General features: G+C 43.2%; 1 protein-coding gene across 2 annotated transcripts in view; it reads right to left on the bottom strand.

Moving 5' to 3' along the window:
* The window catches only part of LOC132391897 (lysine-specific demethylase 3A-like), a 77,684-nt gene that overhangs the window by 1,598 nt on the left and 50,983 nt on the right, over positions 1–25,103 (bottom strand). For both annotated transcript variants that reach the window (XM_059965639.1, XM_059965637.1), the window contains exons 16-24: positions 16,724–16,905; positions 14,010–14,276; positions 9,775–9,946; positions 6,928–7,018; positions 6,035–6,165; positions 5,327–5,446; positions 4,068–4,207; positions 3,156–3,332; positions 1,148–1,282 (exon numbers count right to left, since the gene is read on the bottom strand). In XM_059965639.1, the coding sequence (XP_059821622.1) occupies positions 1,148–1,282; positions 3,156–3,332; positions 4,068–4,207; positions 5,327–5,446; positions 6,035–6,165; positions 6,928–7,018; positions 9,775–9,946; positions 14,010–14,276; positions 16,724–16,905 (1,415 nt within the window). The remainder of the gene's footprint in view (positions 1–1,147; positions 1,283–3,155; positions 3,333–4,067; positions 4,208–5,326; positions 5,447–6,034; positions 6,166–6,927; positions 7,019–9,774; positions 9,947–14,009; positions 14,277–16,723; positions 16,906–25,103) is intronic.

The following is a 25,103-nucleotide window of genomic DNA, read 5'->3' as shown; positions in this document are numbered from 1 at the left end:
TCAAGGACCTTCCACCACCCAGACCATGCTCCCATCTTGCTTGTGCCATCGGGAAGAGGTACAGGAGCCTCAGGACCTGCACCACCAGGGTTCAGGAACAATTATTACCCCTCAACATCAGGTTTTTGAACCAGAGGGGATTATGTCACTCATGAGATGTACCTCTGAGATGGTTCCGCAACCTATGGACTCACTTTCACTACAACTCATGTTCTTGATATTTATTGCTTATTTTTTGTTTCTATTTGCATAGTTTGTTGTCTTTTACATATGGTTGTTTGCCTGTCTTTGTTGTGTGCATTTTTACATAGACTCTTCTGGGTTTCTGTGAGATTCATTTTCTTGTGGGTATTTACAGTAACTACTTAGTATATAGTGACGTACATGTACTCTGATCTTTGAACTAAGATTTTCATTGATTCTATTGACTTTATTCTACTTTAAATGCCTGCAATAAAATGAATCACAGAGCAGTAAATGGTGACCTATGTACTTTGATAATAAATTTACTTTGAAGTATCATTTGTTCAAATTGCTTGAAAGATGGAATCTTAAGACATTACTGACCAAAATTTTTAAGTTGAAAGGGTGTAACCACATTCATTTAAGTACGTCTTTACATTACAAAGTGTTTTTCTTAATGATTTTTGAATTTTAATTTCTTCACAACATTACTCACCAGTAATGCAATGGCTGAGGTTCATAAAATATTGTTTAATTGCCATTACTACTGACTAATATCCCCTGTAATTTCCAGTCTAGGGGAATTGTGACAATGGGTGAGAGGATAACAGAGTGAGGAGTTCCCATTGTGATGGTGAAGTATTTGGATTATCCATATTCATAACTAACACAGTTTCCTCATCTGAAGATTACATGCATGCTATTCACTTTGTCTTCCCACCCCAAATATTTTCCTTATTCATTTTATTTCTGCAAAAGACTGAACTTTATCAACAATGCCATGATGCAAGTTCACATGGCTCTCCTCTTCCCCATCTACAACAACTTGTAAGGATATTATTCAATTGCACAATTAGCTATGAATGAGCTGTATTTCATTGTAGTGCAGAAATTAACAGTGGTTTCCAGAAAGGCATTGACTTGAACAGTAAGATCACAATGTGGATAGAGTGAATTCAGATACCTGGAGTTTATCCTCATGGTTGGTGTGCGTGTTAGACAGGTGTCGAAATTCCTGCGTGAGCCGGAAACAGTGTTTGACATGCTCAGTGGAAACAAAATCCTCTGCAACTTTGATACAACTGTACAAGTTGTGAACCTGTAGCAAGCATCAGAATACTTAGTTAGCCTATTAAGAACAGAACAGTATGGGCCCTTTGGCTCATGATGTCGTGCCCACCTTTTAAAATGCTCCATGATCAAGCTAACCCTTCCCTCCCAAGCAGAGTGGATCACACTTGGAGATCTCACTATTCCTCCTCACTAACAATCACTTCACACTTGATTGAACTCTGCCACTTCTCAGCCCAGCTTTGCATCCCATCAATGTCCTGTTGACAACCTTTTCTATTATCTGCAGTACCCCAATCTTTGTGTCATCCTTAAACCTACTACTCCACCCTTGTACTTCCTCATCTAACTCAATTGTAGAAATCACAAAGAGCAGTGGTCCCAGAACAGATCCCTGCAGAAAGCCACTGGTCACAGACCTCTAGGTAGAATACACTCCACCTACTACCACCGTCTTTCTTCTGTGCACAAGCCAGTTCTGAATCCATGCAGCCAAGTTTCCCTGGATCCCATGCCTCCTGACTTTTTGAATGAGGCTACCACTGGGAACCTTATCAAACACCCTAAAAAAAATACATCTCATCCACTGCTCTACCTTTAAATTATTTTGTCACTTCCTTGAAAAAGCTAAGCAGACCTGCTGCTCACAGCACCATGCTGATTATCCCTAATCAGACTCTACTTCTCCAAATCCTGTCTCTAAGAAACCTCTCCAATAGTTTGCCCATCACTGATGTGCCCACCATGGGGAAACTTGTCGAACGCCTTACTAAAGCCCATATTACACCACATACACTGCTCGACATTCAGTGTACTTTGTCATTTCCTCAAAGAATTCAATCAGGCTTGTGAGGCTTGACCTGCCCCACACAAAGCCATGCTGACAATCCCCATTAATAGACACCGAAAAATACAAACCTCCACCTGGAAAGTCTACAGGGACAGCATGACAGATATCAAATCTTTCTTTCTCCACTCCACTGTGCTCCTCCCACCCTACTCATCCTGAAGGCAGCAATCCCAGAGGACCCATTTACAACAGAGAAGACAACTACTTTCCACATCGACAACCTCTACCACCTAGAAGAGCTCAGAGGGTCTATTTCAGCTAAAATTAGCACAACACTTTACATACAGGTGAGCCGGGTTCAATTACTGCGTTGTATGTTCTCCCCCGACCACTTCCTCCAGGTGCTCTGATTTCCTCCCACAGTCCACAGACATACTGGTTGGTAGGTTAATTGGCAATTGTAAATTGTCCCATGATTCAGCTAGGATTAAATCGGGGGGGGGGGGGAAGATTGCTGAGCAACGTGGCTCGAAAGGCCAGAAGGGAACATTCCACGCTGTATCTCAATAAATAAACTAATTCCTGCTTTTCCCCCAATGCCCACATCTTAAGATTGGACCACTCTACATGGAAAGGGCAGTAAAACAGGATTCTAAATTTTTGGCACTGCTGAGACATTCCTTCCAAATCTCAGGTACAGGGTGACGTATACAAAGGGAACCAATGCCCATGTTGTTTTATTTTCTTGCCAGGTTGGGTTTGGGGTTCTACTTTAGGGGGGACTATTGCAGCCAAACAAGGCATGCTACTTCACCTCAGGAGATAAATGATCACCCAGCAGACCGAGGTTCCTGATCACTCATTCCCAAGTTACAGCAACCTCCCAAACACACTGGAGCATCACATACGTTACAGGATCTGCCATGAGAGGCCTGAAAACAGTAACCATTTTATCTGCCAATCCCATTCACACACAAGTATGCCTCACAGATCAGGCCTCATTTCAGTTAAGAGTGTTGAGAGAAATAGAAAAGACAGCATACCAATCCAAGTAGTGACGGAGTGACGCATAAATACATTTAGCCACAGATCGGACGCACTGAACACCAACCTGGTGAGGAGCACCGGCGGGTATGAAGACCACATCGCCGAGGTACTGCACAATAGCCCAACCCTGAACTCCATATTCCTGATAGAGCCTCTTGCGCAGGGTCCTATCTAGGTACCAGCTTTGGTCATGAATGGGATCATGGTCCGGAGGATTTTCCTGACCTTGCTCTTCTCCAACCTGAAAATGTTGTGCACAGTATAAGTAACATTCAGAGCTTGGATTATTCACAACTAGGTTTATCTGCTACAAAGAGTGTGTGTAAATAATTTTATTTCCAAACATCAGATACAACTAAATCGAGTATAGTAATTTTATCTATTCAATTTTTTAAAATCTAGTTCAATACAGGGAATTCTACTAGCGAGCCAAGTCTGAAGTAATAACCATAAGTTCAAGAATGATTTTAAGCATCCTCAAGCTGTAGGGAAGGTGGGATTGGGGGAGGGAGAGAGAACTGTGAAAGACTGTTGGATCTGTGATTCCTCTGGTATTGTGCAGATCAGCACATTGAGTGGAATAGTATTATTTTGTTTTCTGTTTTTATTTCTGCATTGTAAACTTTACATAATTCTAATAAAATGATTTCTTGTGGCCTTTAACACATGTATAATGCTTCCTTTGCAAAAACCTTGTCCTGCTGAATCAGAAAAGAACACAATGAATTTTAAGATGTTTTTGGTTCAAGGAGGCTGGATAAAATGAACAGCTTTGAAACATCCTGAGGTCAGGGTTTAAATGCAATGCCTGCTAAACTGTCTAAAATGGTAAACTGTAAATGCAAAGAAACAGGTGATCAGTGTTTGGCAGGAGACTGAACAGCAAGTGAGGAGAAAGAAGAAAACAAAGCAACATCAAACCACACAGAACAGCAGGTACCGTGATTCCAGCAGTAGGTGCATGTGCTCCAGTTACCTTCTTCAGCAGATCTCGGATCTTCTCCGCATCCTTGGCAGAGTAAATGTGCCACAGAGCACCGGGTCTTTCACTGGATTCTGTGAAGCGTTTTATTGTTAACTCATCCACATCCCCCTCTTCCATGGTCTTCAGAATTTCTGTGAAGAGATAAATAATAAAAGTGGGGCAAAAGAATGACCAGAGGTAATTCACAACATTTCTATTTTAGTTTTATTCAGTTATGAAATGAAAATAGCGCTCAAACTCATCAACCAATTACACATCCTTATATATCTCACAACCATGCAAGTCTGATATGATGGGTTTGCCCTAAGAACAGGACTGCTGAAGGGTTTTGGCCCAAACCATCGACTGTACTCTTTTCCTAGATGCTGCCTGGCCTGCTGAGTTCCTCCAGCATTTTATGTGTGTTGCTCAAATTTACAGCATCTGCAGATTTTCTCGTTTGAGCTTGAACTAATATCAAATTCACTGGTTCTTCCCGAATTTTAAACTAAAGCAAAAAAAAATTGCAGAGCTCCATTTGAAAGCAAATTATTATGACAACCTGCATTTTTTTTTAAGGTGGCACCGGGCTGCAATGCTCATTAGGTTTATGGCTCAGGCTTAGCTTCTTAAGGTTTGTAAGGATGGTTTTTGGGGACAATGTGGGAAGTTAGGGGTAGGAATAGGGATGAGGGGAGTGCTAGGTCAGGGGCAGTAAATGAAGAGTACAGGAAGGAGGTTAGAGCGCTCCGAGGTCTGTGGGGTCACAAGAATGAGGGTTGGCAATCCTCAAGGTCAATGGGAACGGGGGTCCAAGGTAGGCTAGTCTTGGGATTGGAGGCCCATAATAGGCAAGACTTGGGGTTGAAGCCCAGAGATCAGCGAGTCCAGATGTCAAAGACTGGAAGTCCAAGCCCCAAGGTCGGGGAGTCCCAGGTCACAAACTGGAAGATGGAGGCGGCCTGCCCTAGGTCAGGGACCCAGTTGTGTGTGTGGGTGGGTGCTTGTTAGGCTGTTGCTGTTTGTTACATGTTGGCTGCATGTTACTTCTGCTGAACATCGTGGGCACACTATGTTGGTGCCGGAATGTGTGATGACACTTGCCTAGCTCTTCCCCAGAACACGTTGGTTGTTAATGCACTTTACTGTGTTTATTTTGGGAGTGGGGATGCTACAAGTGAGATGAATGTCAAAAACCATGCAATCTCAGATTAATACAGTACTGAACTTTAAAGCACTAGCTTAGGAGTACTGAATCACCAGGTACTCACCCTCTTCATGATTTGGCTGGCCGCTGGGGATCCCAACGTAGACCATAACGTTAGCAGCATCGGAGACATCCAGGTGCAGGTTTGTCGTCCCAACCTTCCTGTCCTCTGCTGATAACAGACCTAAACAACACACAACAGAACTACTTGCAGCAGGAACTTCCACGTCTGAAAATTCTTCTGCACTTCAGACACAAAATTTTGAGACAAAAGGTTTAGGGTAGCACAGCAGTGTGTGCCTCTGTGTCAGGGGATGTGTGTATACACATATGTATAAATACACATACATACAGATACAAGTGTATATATCTTTATAGACTTTTCCATAGTATTGTATTTGTCAACACGGAGCAGCGAGCAAGCTTTGAAAAATCAGGCAGAAGCATAGGATGTTGGGAATGGCGAGCGAGTTACGGGAAGGGTATGGGACAGGTGGCAGAGAAGGAGCGCCAGGGTTGGGCGTTGCATGGGTGCAGACACACCATACTCTTGAGACCCCAGGCAAGATCATTTGATTCCAAAACAATTGATTCATTGATCATTCTAGAATGTCTCTCTGGTGTTTACCATTCCCTCCCCTCTTCTCCAACCATGATTCACCTTTCCCTGCACCCTTCCCACTTGCACTCCACAATACAGAGCCATATCAGAATCAGGTTTATTATCACTCACACACAGAATGTCTGAATAAATAAAACACAGTCCACTTACCATAAGCATTGTACATTTTTGGTCCCAAATCAGGTCTCACAAAGAAGTCTGGCAGCCTGGAAGCCAGGTTCAACTTGCCGTCTCGCTTGGTGTATTCAGGCAGAGGTAGGTTATTCATCAGGTCCTCAAACCTGAAGGAGCAGTGCAGAGCAGAAGAGACCATTGATTGATCTTGGACCCATGCTCAAAGCTATATCAGATCTTGGAGTTCTTAGTGTGACAATTCACTGCGTCCAATATCATATTTCAACAGTAACATACCTGCAGTACAGTATAACCAATTCTTTGGCAAGCAACCCACACAAAATGCTGGAGGAACTCAGCAGTTCAGGGAGCATCTATAGATGGAAATTCATGAGCACTGGCCCAAAATATTAGGCCATGCTCTCCTCTCTCAACTACTATCAGGAAGGAGGTACAGGAGCCTTGGCTCCCACACCACCAGTTTCAGGAACAGTTATTACCCTACAACCATCAGGTTCCTGAACCAGTGTGGATAACTTCACTCACCTCAACGTTGGACTGATTTCAAAATGTACAGACGCACTTCAAAGGATGCAACTACTCATTCTCAGTAATACTTAAACTTTATTTGCACTGTCTTCTTGTGTTCATTGGATGTTTGTCAGACTTCGTTATGTATAGTTTTCATAAATCCTATTGCATTTATTTTCTTTAAATGCCTGCAATAAAATGAATCTCAAGGTAGTATATGGTGACATATACTTTGATAATAAACTTACTGTGAACTTTGGACTATTTATTCCCCTTCATAGATGCAGCCAGATGTGTGTGCTGAGTTCCTCCAGCATTTTGTGTGTGTTGCTGAAGATTTCCAGCATCTGCAGAATCTGTCTTTGGCAAGCACACCTTTAGCTGATGGAAGTGCATACCTCGAAAGCATCATATCTCTGAAGTCCTCTCCTGGAGGCCAGTCCTTCAGTTTCAAAGCCATCGGTTCCTTCTCTTTTGTCGCAAGCCGACCTTAAGAGGAGAAAAAAATGTTACGGTTAAACATCTTGAAATAAAGATCTTAAATGTGAAAGATGCAGCCAGCCTTACATTACATACACCAGCGGCCACTTTATTAGGCACACCTGCTCACTTAATGCAAATATTTAATCAATCAATCATGTGGCAGCAACTCAGTGCATAAAACACACAGACATGGTTCAGAGGTTCAGTTGTTGTTCAGACCAAACATCAGAATGGGGAAGAAAAGTGATCTAAATGATTATGACTGTAGAATGACTATTGGTGCCAGACAGGATAGTGTGAGTATCTCAGACTCCACTGATTTCCTGGCAATTATTATCATTATTAATTTATACACAGCAGTCTCTAGAATTTACAGAGAATGGTGTGAAACACAAAAATGAAACATCCAGTGAGCAGCAGTCCTGTGGATGAAAACACCTTGTTAATGAGAGAGGTCAATGGCCAGACTGATTGTAGTAGACAGGAAAGCGACAGTAACTCAAATAACCACACGTTACAACTGTGGATGCAGAAGTGCATCTCTGAATCCATAAGTCAAATCTTGAAATGGGTGGGCTACTGCAGAAGACCACCAACATGTACTCAGTGGCCACTTTATTAGATACACAAGGTACCTAGTCAAGTGTCCACTGAGTGTAGAATGCCATAATCTTCATTCCATTGTGACTAGCCACTGGGTTAGTCATTGATGACTCTCTCAAAGCTAAAAAGCATCCCAAGACAACCAGCTAACAGGTACAAGGTGATGGGAAAGTATACCAGCAGTGAGTATCCTGAACCAGCAACAGGACATTCCAGGCATCCACTTGCCTATGAAAAGCAAGGTACCGCCGATCAAGAAAACTTGAAGCAAATCAGAAAATGCTGGAAGGAAAAGTTAACATTATTTTGTTTTTCTGACCACTCTCTGCAGTAATTTTTATTCCTGTTCACTTACTTCACTCACGCAAATTACAGCATCTACACGGAAAATTATCTGATGGAACACGGGTGGGGAGCAAGGAGTCTCCAGGACCCAGCTCTCATTACCACCTCCTCATCCAGCATCTTCCACTACTTTTCTAGCCAACTACCTGGGGTTTTTAAGAGAAACAGCACAGTAACTGGTGCTTCTGGCCCTACAAACCTGCGCTGACTAACTAACCTATTAACTCGTATGTCTTTGGAATGTGGGAAGAGACTGAAGGAAACCCATGCAGTTATGGGGAGAATGTACAAACTCCTTGCAGATAGCCGCGGGATGTGGGACAGGTAGCAGAGATGTGCCAGGGCGGCAGGGTGACACAGGTGCAGACAAACCCAGCCCCAAGTCACCCAGCAAGATCATTTGATTCCAAGTAATTAGTTTTTGATCATTACATAAAGTCTCCCTGATGTTTCCTGCACCCTCCACTCTCCCTGCACCCCTCCCACGCTTAGTCTACAACAGAGACTCATATCAGAATCAGATTTATCATCACTCAAATGTGTCATGAAATTTGTTTTCTTTTTGTGGCAGCAGTAGAGCGTACATAAAATTACTACAGCACTGTGTGTGGAATGAGCTGCCAGAGGACGTGGCTCAGACAGGTACAACAGTATGATTTAAGCTGCACTGGATAGGCACGTGCAGGGGTTTTGAGGGACACAGTCTGAATGAAGAAGATTGGGACTAGTTTGGTGGCCAACACGGTCAGCGTAGACTAGTTGGGTCAAAGGGCACTGTGGCAGAGGCAGTAAATACAGGAGAATATAAAATATTCAGGGTAATTACCACTGTATCAGTGCAGGTGTAACCACATTACTGCATGAGTATGTATATACATTACCAACATGACTGGACCGCACTTTCCTCAGGCATCCAAAGACAGGTGAGAAGGATAACTTGAAAATCCAAGAAAGATGCTGGGCATGCGAGAGAGAACCGATCACAGGGAATTTATGCCAGTGACCCAGCTACACTTCCTGCTGCTGTCTGTAAGGAGTTTGGACGTTCTCCCCTTGCTATGTGGGTTTCCTCTGGGTGCTCTGCTTTCCCGAGACAAACAGGTCAATTGGTCACATGGGCGTAACTGGGCAGCACAGGCTCGTTCGGCTGGGAGTGCTGTATCTATCAATGAAAATAAATGAATGGGACGCTTTGGTTTGCATGGCGTTAGGTCAAAGGCTCTGCTTTCCCTGTTGTATAATTCCACGTGCAAAATAGATGGGATACTCGGAGAGCTATCGCAGAGCTTGAAAGGCTGAGTGGACCCCTTTTACATCATATTAAAACATTCCCAGATGATAATCCTCCCACTGCACAACCCATCATCACAGGTCGTGAACAGTTAATACACATTCTTGGAGAATCCACCTGACCTGCTGGATACCTCCAAGGTTCAATTTAATGTCAACGAATGTGTACAGTATACAACTTGAAATCCTTACTCTTCATCTTGGGTTTCCAAGTGTTTGCTCCATGACATGGTGCCGGGCCAGAATCTGCCAGCAACTCTTGGCCAAGCTCTCTTCTACATCATCATAAACAGAGCTTTCAGCTGGAGCTAAACAGACTGGCCGTCCAGATGAAGTTTGACCCAACACAACTGACTGCCCCATTTTCCTCTGCAGGATCTCTTCTGTCGAAGTCAAAGAACTGTTTACCTGTCTGTCATTTCATTGTTGTCTTTATATCGTCAGCCTGTTACAATCCAGAGACTGTATCTCAAATGCACTTGGTCAGCTGGAAAGGGCTTTTCAGAAAATACGAGAAAACTTACGCGAGAGGTCTTCAAATCCATCCCAGAAGTCTCGGATTTTTGCACCAGCGATAATAGTGTTGGTTCTACAGTCGACCAGGTCTGCATCTTGCTCTCCGAACTCTTCCCCAAAGGCCTCAGGTTTCCACAGCTCCTCTCGGAGCTTTGTGTGGACACCGGATACAATTACTGGCTAAACAAGGGCAAGAAATAAAGACAGAGGAATAAGAAGCTGTTCAAAGGAATAAAGTCGGTGGAGCAGTGAACAGAGCAAATAATTCATAGCACAGTTGGTACTCACACTGCCTACAACAAGCTTATATAACTCTTTTAACAAACTTCTAATATTGCTTCACAGGAGAATTATAAGACAGGGAGCTTTAGGGCAAGTGATGAAATGCCTGGTTAAAGAGGAGTTAATCAAGACAAAGATTAAAAGGCCCAAGCAGCTGGGTAAAACCGTGGCAACTAGATTTCAGCAGGGGTTCGCCACACAACAGGACAGATTCAAGAATTTTACCGATGACCAACTCAGATGTATAACTGGATCACTAAAATGAAGAAATAAAACAATCAAACAGGCTGACAACATTAAGAGTTTGACAGTGAGGATGGTAAAGGAATGAGCACTGAGTCAGGAAGTCATGAAGCAGCTGTACAAAATTGGAGTACATGCACAGCTCTGGTCACACCATTACAGGAGGGATTTGGAGGTGCGGAAGAGTTCGCCAGGATTGTGCCTGGAATAGAGTGTTTAGCAAGAAGCTGGACAACCTTTGGTTGCTTTCTACTTGATAAAACCACAGCAATTGGCAAGAGGTTTTACATGGCTACACATACCATTCAGATCATTTCACAGTACAGGAAATGGAGGCAGTACAATTACTGGAGTGCAGTACTGGGGGTGGGGAGGGGTAGTACAATGACTGAATACAGAATGAGGCAGAGACAGGGGTTCCCAACCTTTTTCAGGTTGGGAACCCCTGGTCAGAGCGTGAGAATCATCTCAGTGTAGAAATGTCAAATGCTAGAGGACAAGCAATTCAGGTGAGAGGGGCAAAGCTTAAAGGAGATGTACTGGGGAGGTATTTTAAAAATATAGCTACTTGGAACATGCTGGCAGGGGCTGTGGTGGAAGCGGAAACAGTGGTGGCATTTCAGTGGCATTCAGACGTCAATGTGGGGAATGGAGGGATGTGGATCACGTGTAAGCAGATGCAGGAGGTTTAGTCTATTTGGCATGACAGTCTGCACACTAGAAGACAAAGGAGAGTAAGGTTTCCAAAGTGCTGGTGAATTGGCTAGAACCCCAAGAAACACAACACATTTGCCTATAAAAGAGCACAACGCAGAATTTAGCAGAAACGCATCAGAGCGCCGATGACAGCTGTGTGTAGAGAGACTATATCAAGATAATGCTTGCTCCTAGAAATAGACTGTGCAGTTGAAAAATTTAAAGAAACCTAAGAGGTACATATTCCTCAGGTGGGTGAATCAAGAAAAACAAAAATATGAGGGAAGTGTTACTGTCTCCTTCCTGTCAGTTTGAACCAGTCTAGCCATTCCCTCTGACCTCTCATTAACAAGGCATTTACACCTACCAAACTGCTGCTGACTCGATGTTTTATCACGTCTCTGCAGCAAGATAATCAGCTCACTAAAAGCAGAGGATTGTCTAATTAAGAAAGGCTGATGGATTCCTACCAGAAAATACTGTGCTAAGGCAGGTGGGTGCTTCTGGTGATGCACAGCAAGTTAGAGTTGCATATTTAAAAACCATTTCACCTTTCTGCAAGAACTATTGGGGGTGGGGGGAAGAGGTGCTCAAATCGTGTAATGAGAGGCCTACGGGCAAAGCTAGGCAGCCTGAATGATCATTAAATGGTTCCATAGGTGACTCATAAAATTGATACAAGTGCAACTCTGCACCAGGTTCACCAAAACAGCAAACTGGAGTTGAAACCAACACACTCCCTGGCCACTGCGTGAGGGACAGCTGCTCATTAATGCAAATATCTAATCAGCCAATCATCTGGCAGCAAATCAATGCATAAAAGATTGCAGACGTGGTCAAGAGGTTCAGTTGTTGTTCAGACCAAATATCAAAACAAGGAAGAAATGTGATCTAAGTGACTTTGACTGTTGAATGATTGTTCCTGCCTCAGAAAATGCTGATCTCCTGGGATTTTCACGCACAACCACTTACAGCTTACAAAGAATTGGGCGGAAAACAAAGAAAAACATCCAATGAGCACAGGTGAAAACACCTTGTTGATGAGGGAAGTTAGAGGAGAGTGGCCAGACTGATTCTAGCTGACAGGAAGGCAGCAGTAACTCAAATAACCATGTTACAACAGTGGTGTGCAGAAGAGCAGCTCTGAATGTACATCACATCAAATCCTAAAATGGATGGGCTACAGGAGTAGAAGACCACAAACAGATACTTCGTGGCTACTTTATTAGGTACAGAAGGTACACAATAAAGTGGCCACTGAGTTGAATATTCAAGAGGTAAAGCTTATGATAGTGGCTGAAGGAAGACGATCAGGAGGAGCTTGGTTGAGGTTCTAGAGGGGCTGATTAAACACTGCCAGCCCCTCTGTACAGATTGATAAGCTAGATACACACATGCATATTCTTAACAATACAGCACAGTCAGCCCTTCTGGCCCTGTGAGCCATGCTGCCCCAGCAACCCGCAACAATCCTGATTAACCCTAACCTAATCCTGGGACAATTTACAATGACCAATTAACCTACCTAGTATGTCTCTGGACCAGGAAAAACCCAGGCATCTCACAGGAAGGATGTACAGAGACTCCTTATAGAGAATGCCAGGAATAAACTGACACCCTGAGCTGGATTAGCATGGTGCTAACTGCTATGCTACCGTGGCAACATCAGCTCATTATTCCTTTGCAAGATTGAATCACAGGAGGCCATTCGGCCCAGCTAATCAATGCTGGCTTCACACAGAAGTCCCACTCCTCTGCAAAATATTTTCCTTTGAGTGTCTGCCCAATTCTCCTTCGAAGGTCCTTGTTGACTCTATTTCCACAACCCATATAAGCAGCGAAATCCTCATCAACACGTTTCCCTTGTAGTCCTGCTCTGCCCCACTCTCCATGAACCACCTGTTAATGGGACCAGCCTCCCTCCATTACTCCATAAATCTCTCCATCTCACACAGCCCTATTATCATATCTTGCAACCTTTTACACACTGTAGCTAAATATCCTCTTCCCAGGGACCAATCTAGAACATAAAGCATTGAGCACAGTACAGTCCCTTCTGCCCACAATGTGCCGAGCTTTTAACCTAATCACCTAATCTATAATCAATCTACCCCTTCCCTCAACATCGGCACACAGACAATGGTAAAGTGCTGGGCTATCTCTGAATTTCTCAAACGTATCTGCCCTCCACCACACCCCTGGCTGGACGTTCAACGCAATCACCACTCTGTGTAAAAAAAAATTTAACTCTGATATCCCCCTACACCTTCCTCCACTCACCTTAAAATTATGCCCCTTCGTATTAACCATTTCCACTCTAGGAAAAAAGCCTTTGGCTATCTTCTTGATCTATGACTCTTTTATCTTGTAAACCTCTACCAAGTCATCCCTTGTACTTCTCTGCTCCAAGGAGAAAAGTCTGTTTGCTCAACCTGTCCTCATACAACATGCTCCCCAATCCAGACAGCATCCCAGTAATTACCTCTGCATCTCCTCTAAAGCATCAACATCCTTCCAACAATGAGGCAACCAGAATGGAACACAATTCTCAAATTGTGAGTCTAATAATTCATAGTAAATTTGAGTACATCCAATCATTCATTGCTCAGAACTCTACAGAAGCTCCAGTCAAATTCTAAGTCAATCAAAAACCAAAGTCACAGTCAACACGGCTTCCACCTCCAGGGCTTACACTGTCCTACGATTAGATTTATTTATTCATTTATCACATGAACATCAAAATGTGTCTTCTGCGTTAACAACCAACACAATCTGAGGAAGTGCTGGGGGCAGCCCGCAAGTGTTGCCACCCATTCTGCTATGCCCACATAGCATGTCCATGATTTTCAGCAGAACACACAACCAACATGCAACAAGCAACAAAAGTGAAGCAAACCCCTTTTCCACATCACACCCACACACAGAGACCAGCAACCAACTCCAGGGCAGGCCCCCTCCAGGTCTCCAACCTCCAGGCCGTAGCCATGGAACTTCCCTGTGAGGTGTTCTCCTCCACACTTACATGTCCTTGCTTCCAGCATTCTCGGAAAATATTCCAGTTGTTCTTGTTTCCAGGATCTTGCAAGCACAGAACGCGGCCACCACAGTACCAGGTGTGAGGAGTGTCCGAGCCCAAAATGGTCCCCTTCCCCGGCGAGGCCTTCAACAGCTCCCTTGAATCGCTCACCGTCCCTGGTGGCTTTGATCCATCGCTGGGCAGTTTGCTCTGCACCAGGGAGGCAAAGATGTCGTCCAGCAGGTTGGAAGTGCTTTTTGATCCCGTTTCAGACTGGGGGAGGAAATGGGGACATTTTAAAACTCAGGTCTTCCAAGTTATCTCAGAGGATCCTATATAGGCATCCATTAGTCTCATGAGACCATGGATCTGCGCCATGGAAGGTTTCCAGGGTACAGGCCTAGACAGGGTTGTATGGGAGACCGGCAGATGCCCAAGCTGCAAGCCTTCCCCTCTCCATGCCACCAATGTTGTCCAAGGGAAGGGCACTAGGACCCAAGTAGCTTGGCACCGGTGTCATCACAGAGTAATGTGTTGTTAAATGCCTTGCTCAAGGACACAATGTGCTGCCTCAGCTGAGGCTCGAACCAGTGACCTTCAGATCACTAGACCGATGCCTTATCCACTAGGCCACGTGCCATCAGAGGATCCAACACTGTCATTAAAAACATCCATAATGTAACACAGTTAGAACCATAGAGGATTTAAGCATGGCACACGGGATAAACTCAACAACGTAACAGAATTTCACTGGCACATAAACTCATCTCAGGCTTCCATCCTGGTACAGGTACTGATTATAACCGATATTTTCATTGCCTTACTGGTTTATTCTGGCGATCAGAGTATTGACTGCCCAACCCCCTCCCAGGCTTTTGCAAGTATTGGTGATAGCTTGGTTTACCAGATCCCTGTCCCCCAATGGAAATTCAAGCCTTCAAGGTAGGATTAGTTAAATGTGCAGTGAGACAGCAACAAGCTGGGGTGGCTTCCTGAATAATTTGCAAACTATGGTCAATGCCCAATTTCAGCTGACGTACAGGGAGCACTCTAACTGTTAGGAGGCTCCGATACACATACTGCAATAGGCTGTGGCCAGCCTCCCATCAGCTGATGATGCCTCAAGGCAGCGGCATCCATCATTAAGGACATGCCTTCTTCTCATTACTACCATCAGGGAGGAGGTACTGGAGCCTGAAGACCCACACTCAACATTTCAGGCACGATTTTTACCCCTTCGCCATCACATAACTGAACGATCTATGGACACTACCTAACTGCTCCTCTTTCACACTATTCACTTATTCATTGCAACTTACTGTAATTTTTATGTCTTGCATTGAACCTCTGCCACAAAGTAACAGATCTGACAACTAAGTGAACTCTGCCTTTTCTCCTTGGAGCGATGGAGGATGAGAGGTGACCAGATAGAGGTGTATAAGATGATGAGAGGCACTGATCATGTGGATAGTCAGAGGCTTTTTCCCCAGGGCAGAAATGGCTAACACAAGAGGGCACAGTTTAAAGATGCTTGGAAGTAGGTACAGAGGAGATGTCGGGTAAGTTTGTTTGTTTGTATTTTTTTTTAAAACATAGAGAGTGGTGAGTGCATGGAATGGGCTGCTGGCAACGGTGGTGGAGGGAGATACTATAGAGTCTTTTAAGAGACTCTTGGATAGGTACATGGAGCTTTGAAAAGTAGAGGGCTATGGGTAACCCTAGGTAATTTCTAAAGTAAGTACATGTTCGGCACAGCATCGTGTACGGTGCTGCAGGTTTTCTACGTTTGTACAACATACGTCAGTGATAACAAACCTGATTCTGGGAATGTGTATTGCAATATTACTCGTTAGCCGAATATTGTTGAGCTGTAGTGTGCGGATTGCGACACCGTCACTTCAGTCTGCACCATGGAAGGTGCGGCGGTTGGTGCAGGAAGAAGCGGCGGTTGGGCCTCTGAGGACACCGTCCTGAATTACTCCTACAGTGACACCGTGTGGCTGGGATGACTGACCACACTGCCAATTACACTGTGCCTGGGCATGGGTAAGGTAAGGTTGGTGAACAAACAGCGTGGTTTGGCACTGTTCTTGCCAAGTTCACCGGTTTGCTGCTTGGGAGCAGTCTGACTGGACACTAATTTGCCAGATTGGATTTATTCTGCTTTATTGCATCCTACTTGTATCAGGCACCAGGTGGAGGCTTGTGCAACCAATTACAGCCACACTTGGACAGTGAGACATTTCTTAGACATTTTAATACATGTACATGCAAACAAGACAGTCAGAATCAGGTTTAACATCAATGTCTATTGTGAAATTTTTTGTTTGCAGTAGAGTGCAATACATAAAAAACTATAAATTACAATTTGCAAAAAATATAATATAAACAATTAATTAAGTAGTGCAATAAAAAAGCCAAAAAATGGTGAGGCAGTGCTTGTGGGTCGATTCAGAAATCTGATTGTAGAGGAGAAGCTGTTCCTAAAATATTAGGTGTGTATCTTCAGGCTCCTGTACCTCCTCCCTGATGAGAAGATGAACAATGAGAAGGGGTCATGTCCTGGATCGAGAGAGCTTTTAATGATAGATGCATCGCTTTGAAACATTACCCTTTGAAGATGACCTCGACAGTGGGGAGGCTGTCCGAGTTTACAACCCTCTACAGCTTTTCCTGACCCAACCCAAGACGGACTGTACAGTGAATGAGGCAAGGCTCACCTTCCCTGAGCTGGAGGTCAGCAGGTTTCTCAGCGAGCTGGGGGCACTGGAACTGCTTGGCGTCAGAGTTAACAAACTGTTGAAGGTTTGCAGGGATGATGAAGTCTTCGACAACGTGCTCAGGGAATTAAACAACCCAGCTGGTTTAGTCTCTTTATTCAAGGCAGGCATCTGTGAGCTTCCTAGTAGAAACATTTAGTAGGGAAATAAAATATTAAGGCAGCCATTGAGCAAAAAGAAAATTCAGAATTTATTGTAGCACCAAACAATTTTGAATCTATTCTGTGAAGAGAGATTTTGATATTTAAGTACCAAACTAACAACTGCAGTCTTTGGAAAGCAGAAACAAAAACAATAAAAAAAATTCTCCCTACATTTTCACAAACTTCCCCAATTCTACCACTCCGCTACAAACCATCGGCCATTCAGCATTGTCCTTTCTCCCCACTTTCCTTTCCATCAAGCAGAAGATACAAAAACTCAAGAACATGTAACACCAGGCTCAAGAACAGAGTCTATCCCACTGCTATAGGACTTTTGAAAAGAACTCTTACGCAAGAAAGATGAACTCTCACTCCCTCAATCTATCCCATCATGGCCTCTGCACCTTAATTACCAACCCACACTTTCTCTGCAACTCTTAAGACAATGTTGCTACGGGTTTTTCCTTTTGGTACTACCTCAATGTGCTCATACTTGGAACATATAAATCTGAGTGGTGCCAACAACAACCTCTCAGGTCAATGTCAGCAAAGGCAAACAGCGGACTACTGACTTCAGGAAGGGGAAACTGGAGGTTCATCAGCCAGTGCTCATCAGGGGATCAGAGGTGGAGAGGGTCAGCAACTTTAAGTTCCTCACTGTTATCATTTTAGAGTAGTGGTTCCCAACCTGGGGTCCAGGGACCCCTTGCTTAATGGCTTTGGCTCACAGCCTAAAAAAGGTTTAGAACCCCCGATTTAGATAATCTGTCCTAGGTCCATCATACCTTCTTAGAAGTTTGTGAAGATTCAGCATGTCATGTAAAATGTTAACAAAATTCTATAGATGTGTGGTGGAGAGTGTATTGACTGGTTGCATCACAGCCCGATATGGAAACACCAATGCCCTTGTAGTGAAAAGCCCAGTCCATCACAGGTCAAGGCCTCCCATTGCTGAGCACATCTATACTGAGTGCTGTCTTGGGAAAGTAGCGCCCATCAAGGACTTCCACCATCCAGTCCATGGTTTCTTCTAGCTGCTGCCATTGGGAAGTTGGTACAGGAACCTCAGAAGCCAAACCACCAGGCTCAGGACCAGTTATTACCCCTTTAAGCCAGAGGGAATAGCTTCACTCACTTCATCACTGAAGCTATTCCACAACCAATGGACTCACTTTCAAGAACTGATGCATTATTACATTATTTTCCCTCTTTCTTTTTGTACCCTATTTGTCGATCGTAAACAGCAGGACCGGGCTTTTATTGATTCTGTTCTGTTTCCTGTATTTGCTGTGATTGCCACAAGAAAAGGGATCTCAGGGACATATATGTACTTTGAAAATAAAATTACTTTGAACTTTCCACAAATGTAATAGTGCGTGACCATAATAAACCAATTACCAAGTCACACCACCCAATCAACCTAGCAATCTATACATCTTTGGGGAATGGGAGACAATCCACAAGGTCACAGGGAGACCCTGCAAACTTCAGAGAGACAGCATGCCAGGATTGAACATGGGTCTCTGGTTCTGAGACAATGGCCCCTAATAGCTCAACTACTCCCGTCACCACAATGCATAGGAGCAGAATTCAATCATTTGGCCCACAGTCTGCTCTGTCGTTCGATAATGACTGATTTATTATCCCCCTCAACCCATTCTCCCGCCTTCTCCCCACAACCTTTGTCATTCTTACTAATTAAGAACCTACCAACCTCACTTTAAATATACCCAATGATTTGGCCTCCACAGCTGCCCACGGCAATGAATTCCTCAGATTCAACACCCTCTGGCTAAAGAAATTCCTTTTCAAGTTGCTCAAATTATGAGGAGCAATTCTTTTTACTTCTCGGTTTTTTTCATGCCCTATGATGGCATTTTGAGTTACTCCCACTTCCCCAGTTACATGTTCTCCCCATATTCTTAAACCTGCCTCCATATTCTACCACTCACCTACACATCCAGATATCCCACACATCCTGTTTGGGATGAGGTATGAAACTGGAGCACCCAGAGGAAATCCATGCGGTCACAGGGAGAACATGCAAACTCCACACGGACAGCATGTGAGGTCAGGATTGAGGACACTGTCACTGTGCTCTAGTTGACTTTATGGATAACCCCGCACACTCTGTACACAGCTGCTCCAGGTCCAATCTGATACAGTGCTCGAACTCTAGGCCAATCCTGAAGTACTTTAATTGTGTCACTGTTGTTCAAATGTCTTAAAGTGACTCCTCTCTAGGTCTTGGTTATCTCAGATCTGTAGCTGGGCTTACTCAAGTTAGATTGTCATTTAACTACATACATGTATACAGTCAAAAGAGACAATATTTCTCTGAACCAGTGTATAAAGCACAGTAGTTCTACAAAGCACTGTCCTGTGAGGGCATGCCTTATTCTGAATGTCAAAAGTTGCTTCTGTTGTGATTGGTTAGTTACCAAACTGCAGCTGCTTTTCCCATTGGATAGCTGCCTGGCGTCCAGTTTCAAATGTCCCAGGTATAGAAAGTAGCACGTGGAAAAGGATTGCTCTCTTCTTCCTTTGTTTTAGGCAAGACGATTAGGAAGGGATGTTCTATGTGCACCTTTAACTAAGTATGTTTGTTGAATATTCAGCTTTGTATTATCTGTAACTTGGGGAACATGAATGTTTGATCGAATATTTAGTCTGTAAATAAATGATTAATATACCTAATCAAAGTCAGTGCATTTCCTGTCTCACTTGCCAGACAGCAAACCTGATTTAACATTACAAACACTCTTTAGTCAATAACTTCGGAAAGCAAGGATAAAATCTACAGATGAATTACATAATTAAAGTAAAATGCATAAATTAAATATTGTAAGCTACAGAACAGATTAGCTGGTAACACTTCAAATGTGAAGCAGCAGGGAATCAAGAAGCCAAAAGGCCTGAAGGAAGAGACTGCTTCCCATCCTGACCATTCTTATTTGGTGTATTGGAGTCTCCTGCCTGATGGCATTCATGGGGAGTGGCTCCAACTAAATTTCACAGCAATACTATGGACAGACCCAGCATCTTTTAAACAAGATCCTGTTTAGATTTAGCATACAGTTGAAATTCAAAGGAACACCCAACCTTCCCGAAAGCTTTGATGTCAGACAGTATTGCTGCTGCATTGTACCTCCAGTGCCACAGGTTCCATCACGAACTTCAGTACTACCTGTGAGGAGATTGCACATTATCCCTGTGATGCTATTGTTTTCCTCCAGTTCCTCCTGTTTCCTCCCATATTCCAAAGGCTAGTTGATTAACTAACCACAGCAAACTGCTCCGAGAATGACAGAATCATGAGGAATTGATTGAAATATGAAGTTAATGGATTGGGACAGGTGTAAATGTTTGACAGGGGTCCTACTGAACCATGCAGCTTCAGAAAAAAGTTGGACTGTAGCATTGGGAAATTGGTAAAGATATAAGAACTCTGGTGGAAAATATTAACATCGAAAGAACACTGCCACACTGGAGTTAGATTAAAGAAGAATGAAAGCATTGAGGTGCAAACAGTTCCTAACCCTAAACCCTGGCAAAGTCTTCCCCACCGAGTACATTTACAAGGAGCGCTGCCACAAGAAAGCAGTGCCCGTCATCAAGGTCCCCCACCATCCAGGCCCTGCTCTCTTCTCACTGCTACCATCGGGCAGGAGGTACAGTAACCTCAAGTCACACGCCACCAGGTTCAGGAGGAGTTATCACTCTTCAACCACCAGGTTTCTGAATCAGAGTGGATAGCTTCACTCACCACAACACTGAATTGACTCCACAGCCCATAGACTCACCTTCAGAAACTATAACGCAGTACGTTTATTTTTTTTTAATTACTTGCACAATTTGTCTTCTACATTTTGTTTGTCAGTCTTTATTATTTATGGTTTTTCATAAATTCAGTTGTATCTCTTTATTGTCCTGTAAATGCCTGCAAGTTAACGAATTTCAAGGTACGATACAGTGACATACATGTACTGTTGTCAACACATTTACCTAGAATTTGGACAGAAGTTTGATTTCCTAATGAACACATACCACATCCTCACCACCAGAGGCCCCCAGTAAGCAGTGAAATCTCCCACTAAGAATTTAACCTTCCATAAGGTGCACTGTCAACAATTCTTCTACGATTGAGAGCTGAAACAATTAGGAAAAGTGCAGGCACATCACTTCTAACCCCATTACTGTTGTAGAATTTAGAATGCATCGTAAAAGTTATGGAGTGAGTTAAGAGAAATCAGCAGTGACTCCAAGTGCCAGCATTGCCGAGAGATCTAATGCAGGGCAAAGTTTATACTGAATTAATAGCTGATGGCTATTACTGCAACCTTATCAAAAAAGTAAATTCCCCATTCTTAAAAGGAATACTTAGCAATTCCATTCCATTTAGTTTTTGAAAATTCCCTTTAGTACCCTAATCAACCTCAGGTTGTGCAGCACTACATGGTGAATGAAGATGGTCAGATGCTGAAATAATCTGAAATTGTAATGCATTGCTGAAACAAATGCATCAGCGCATTAAACCAGACAATGCAGCCAGTACTGGGCTTCCAGTGGGGATTCTTTTTTACCTTCGTAACCGTTCTGTAAACACTAAACAACTTTTTATAATACTGTTTACATTGTAAATGCATGCTGGTATTTACAGTGCCTGTAAAAAGTAATCACCATTTGAAGTTTTCATGTTTTATTGCTATTACTGAATCATAGTGGACAATTTGGCTGTTTTTTTTTAAAACACTGATCAACAGAAAAAGATTCTTTTCATATTGACACAAAACAGATTTCTACAAAGTGATCTAAATTAATTACAAATATAAAACACAAAATAATTGATTGCCTAAGTATTCACTCCCTTCAATATGACACATCAAATCATCACCGGTGCAGCCAATTGGTTTCGGAAGTCACATCATTAGTTCAATGGAGATCACCTGTGTGCAGTCAAGGTGTTTCGATTGATTGTAGTAAAAATACACCCGTATCTGGAAGGTCCAACTGCTGGTGAGTCAGTATCTTGGAAAAAAACTACACCATGAAGACAGAATACTCCAAACAACTTCGCAAAAAGGTTATTGAAAAGCACAAGCCAGGAGATGGATACAAGAAAATTTCCAAGTCACTGAATATCCCTTGGAGTACAGTTAAGTCAATCATCAAGAAATGGAAAGAAGATGGCACAGCTGTAAATCTCCCCAGAACAGGTATCATCAAAAACATTGATCATGGAAGAAGGGGACTAGTGAGGAAGGCCACCAAGAGACCTATGACAACACTGGAGAAGTTACAAGCTTCAGTGGCTGAGATGCGGGATGCTGCGCATACAACTGTTGCCCGGGTGCTTCACCAGTCACAGTTTTATGGGAGAGTGGCAAAGGGAAAGCCTCTGTTGGGAAAAATACCTCGTGGGAGACTCTGAAGTCAGCTGGTAGGTTAATGGTCTGATTGAAACCAAAATTGAGCTTTTTGGCCATCAGACTAACACTGTTTGGCGCAAGTCAAACACCGCATATCATCAAAATCACACCATCCTGGTGCTGTGGTGGTGGCTGCATCAGGTTGTAGGGATGCTTCACTGCAGCAGGCACTGGAAGGCTTGTGAAGGTAGAGGGTAAAATGAATGCAACAAAATACAAGAAAATCCTGGAAGAAAACCTGATGCAGTTTGCAAAAGAACTGTGTTTTGGGAGAAGATTTGTTTTCCAGCAAAACAATGACCCCAAGCATAAAGCTAAAGCTGCACAGGAATGGCTTAAAAACAAAGTTAATGTCCTGGAGTGGCCAAGTCAGAGCCCAGACCTCAATTCAATTGAGAATTTGTAGCTAGAGTTGAAAAAGGCTGTTCACTCACGATCCTCATACAATCTAACAGAGTTTGAACAGTTTTGTAAAGAAGAATGGAGAAAAAATGCAGTCCAGATGTGCAAAGCTTATAAGAGACCTATCCACACAGACTCAAGGCTGTAATTGTTGTCAAAGGTACATCTACCAAATACTAACTTGAAGGGGACGAGTAATTATGCAATTATTTTATGCTTAATAACTGTAATAAATTTAGACCATTTGTAGAAGCTTGCTTACGCTTTGACAGAAGAGTTTGTTGATCACTGTCAAAAACAGCCCAATTAAATCCATTGTGAACAAATGTTAAACAATAAAACAGGTAAACTTCTGGGGGGAATAATTTACATAGGCACTGTATATAATTATATGTTTTATTTCATATCTGTACTTCTGATGTTTTTATGAAATCCTTTATATTTCTTGAAAGGTGTAAGTTCTTGTTGCAAGTCACGCCAACACACCACAGCAAATTCCTAATACATGTCAATGTGTTTGGCAAATAAAATTGAGCTCAAGGCTGCAGTCCTAGTGGTGGGCTCCTGTGTAAAACATCCGTCTGCGAGCACAGCTCAAAGAAGCCAGTGGTGATATAGAAGACAGTCTATTACACAGAGCTTGAATACTGGGGTCATAACCAGAGTTGTACTCTATAGAATACAGCCACTCAGAGCACCTTATCAAAGCTGTCCTATACTAAACTGGACTGCCTGTGTTAATTCCATAGCCCTCTACGCCTTGCATATTCAGTTACCTGTCCAGATGCCAATTAAATGTTCTTTCTGTTCCTGCCTACACAACCTCCTTTGGCAGCTCACTCCAGATACCAGCTGTACATTGTGTTAAATATTTAACCTCAGATCCTCTTTAAACTGCCACACTCTCACCTTGTACCTCTGCCCCGACTTTAGATACCTCCCATGGGAAACAGATTGGTTGTAACAATCCCCATCAATCTTACATACCCCCATCACATCACCCTTCAAGGAGAGATGGGATAGGTGGGGTCAGTTTTCCCTATGACTCCAATATAGGCGACACCCTTGTAAATCTTTTCTGCACCCTCTCCAGTTTAACGACATCGTTCCTGCAGTCAGCAGAATGGCACTCAATAACTCTGAAGCGCAGCCTACCCAGTGTCGAATACATCGGTAACAGTGTGTTCTGACCTTTTGGTCGATGAAAATAAACACGCTATACAGCTCCCTCACCACCATGCCAAAGTGTCATCACTTCCAGCCACAGCAAAGAAAGCTCACCTAACCTTGTTTCCCCAGGCGGCTAAAGAAATCCTGTGCACCCCCGTCGACTCTTACCAATTTTTAAATTAATGCACCACAGAAAGCATCCTATCTGGATCCAAAACTGCTCTGCACGTGGCTGCAAGGAACTGCGGAGAATTGTGGAGCTCGCCTCCCTTTGATGGACTGTCTACACTTCACGCTGCCTCAGCGAGGCAGCCAGCACCAAAGACCCCAACCAACCCAAACGTTCTGTCAGCTCCCATCGTCCATCGGGCAGAACGTACAAAAGCTTGAAAGCACGCACCACCAGACTCAAGGACAGCCTCTACCCTGCTATTACAGTCTAGTATGATCAGATACTCTAGACCTCATAATTTACCTCATTATGACCTCGCACTTTGTTACAATAACAATATTTGTTGCTATTTATTGCAACAAATAAATAAAATCGGCACTGTACTTTCTCTAACTGTTACACTTTATTGTGCATATATCACTGATATATTTTGTGCAATTTGTTGTTGCATGGCAGTACAGGACAATATTTAAAATATTACTACGTGTTACAATAAAAAATGAACAATAAGGGTAAAAGGAGAGCAAAATAGTTAAGTAGTGTTCACGGACCATTCAGAAATCGATGGCTAAGGGGAAGAAGCTGTTCCTAAAAGGTTGAATGTGTTGTCTTCAGAGCATTGTAAACTCAGTCAGCTCCATCATTGGGCACCAGCAACCCCCACCATCAAGAACATACTCAAAGGGCAGTGCCTCAAGGTAGTTGTATCCATCAAGGACCCGCACTATCTGGGACACACCCTCCTCTCATTACTACCACTAGGTACAGGAGTCTGAGCATGCACACACCATTTTAGGAACACTTTCTTCCCCTCTGTCATCAGATTTCTGAACGGTCCATGAACACCTTTTGCATTATTTATTGTAACATAGTGTTTCTTTCTAAACTGTCCTACACTGTACTGTTGTCACAAAACAACAAATTTCACGACATGTCAGTGATAATAAACCTGATTCTGCATGGAGACGAAGGCAAAGAAAGTACAGGCAGAACACCAGCGAGAA

This window comes from Hypanus sabinus, chromosome 3, assembly GCF_030144855.1.
Source record: "Hypanus sabinus isolate sHypSab1 chromosome 3, sHypSab1.hap1, whole genome shotgun sequence".
In the NCBI taxonomy this organism is placed as follows: domain Eukaryota; kingdom Metazoa; phylum Chordata; class Chondrichthyes; order Myliobatiformes; family Dasyatidae; genus Hypanus; species Hypanus sabinus.
This window is presented reverse-complemented; position numbering and strand designations above follow the sequence as displayed.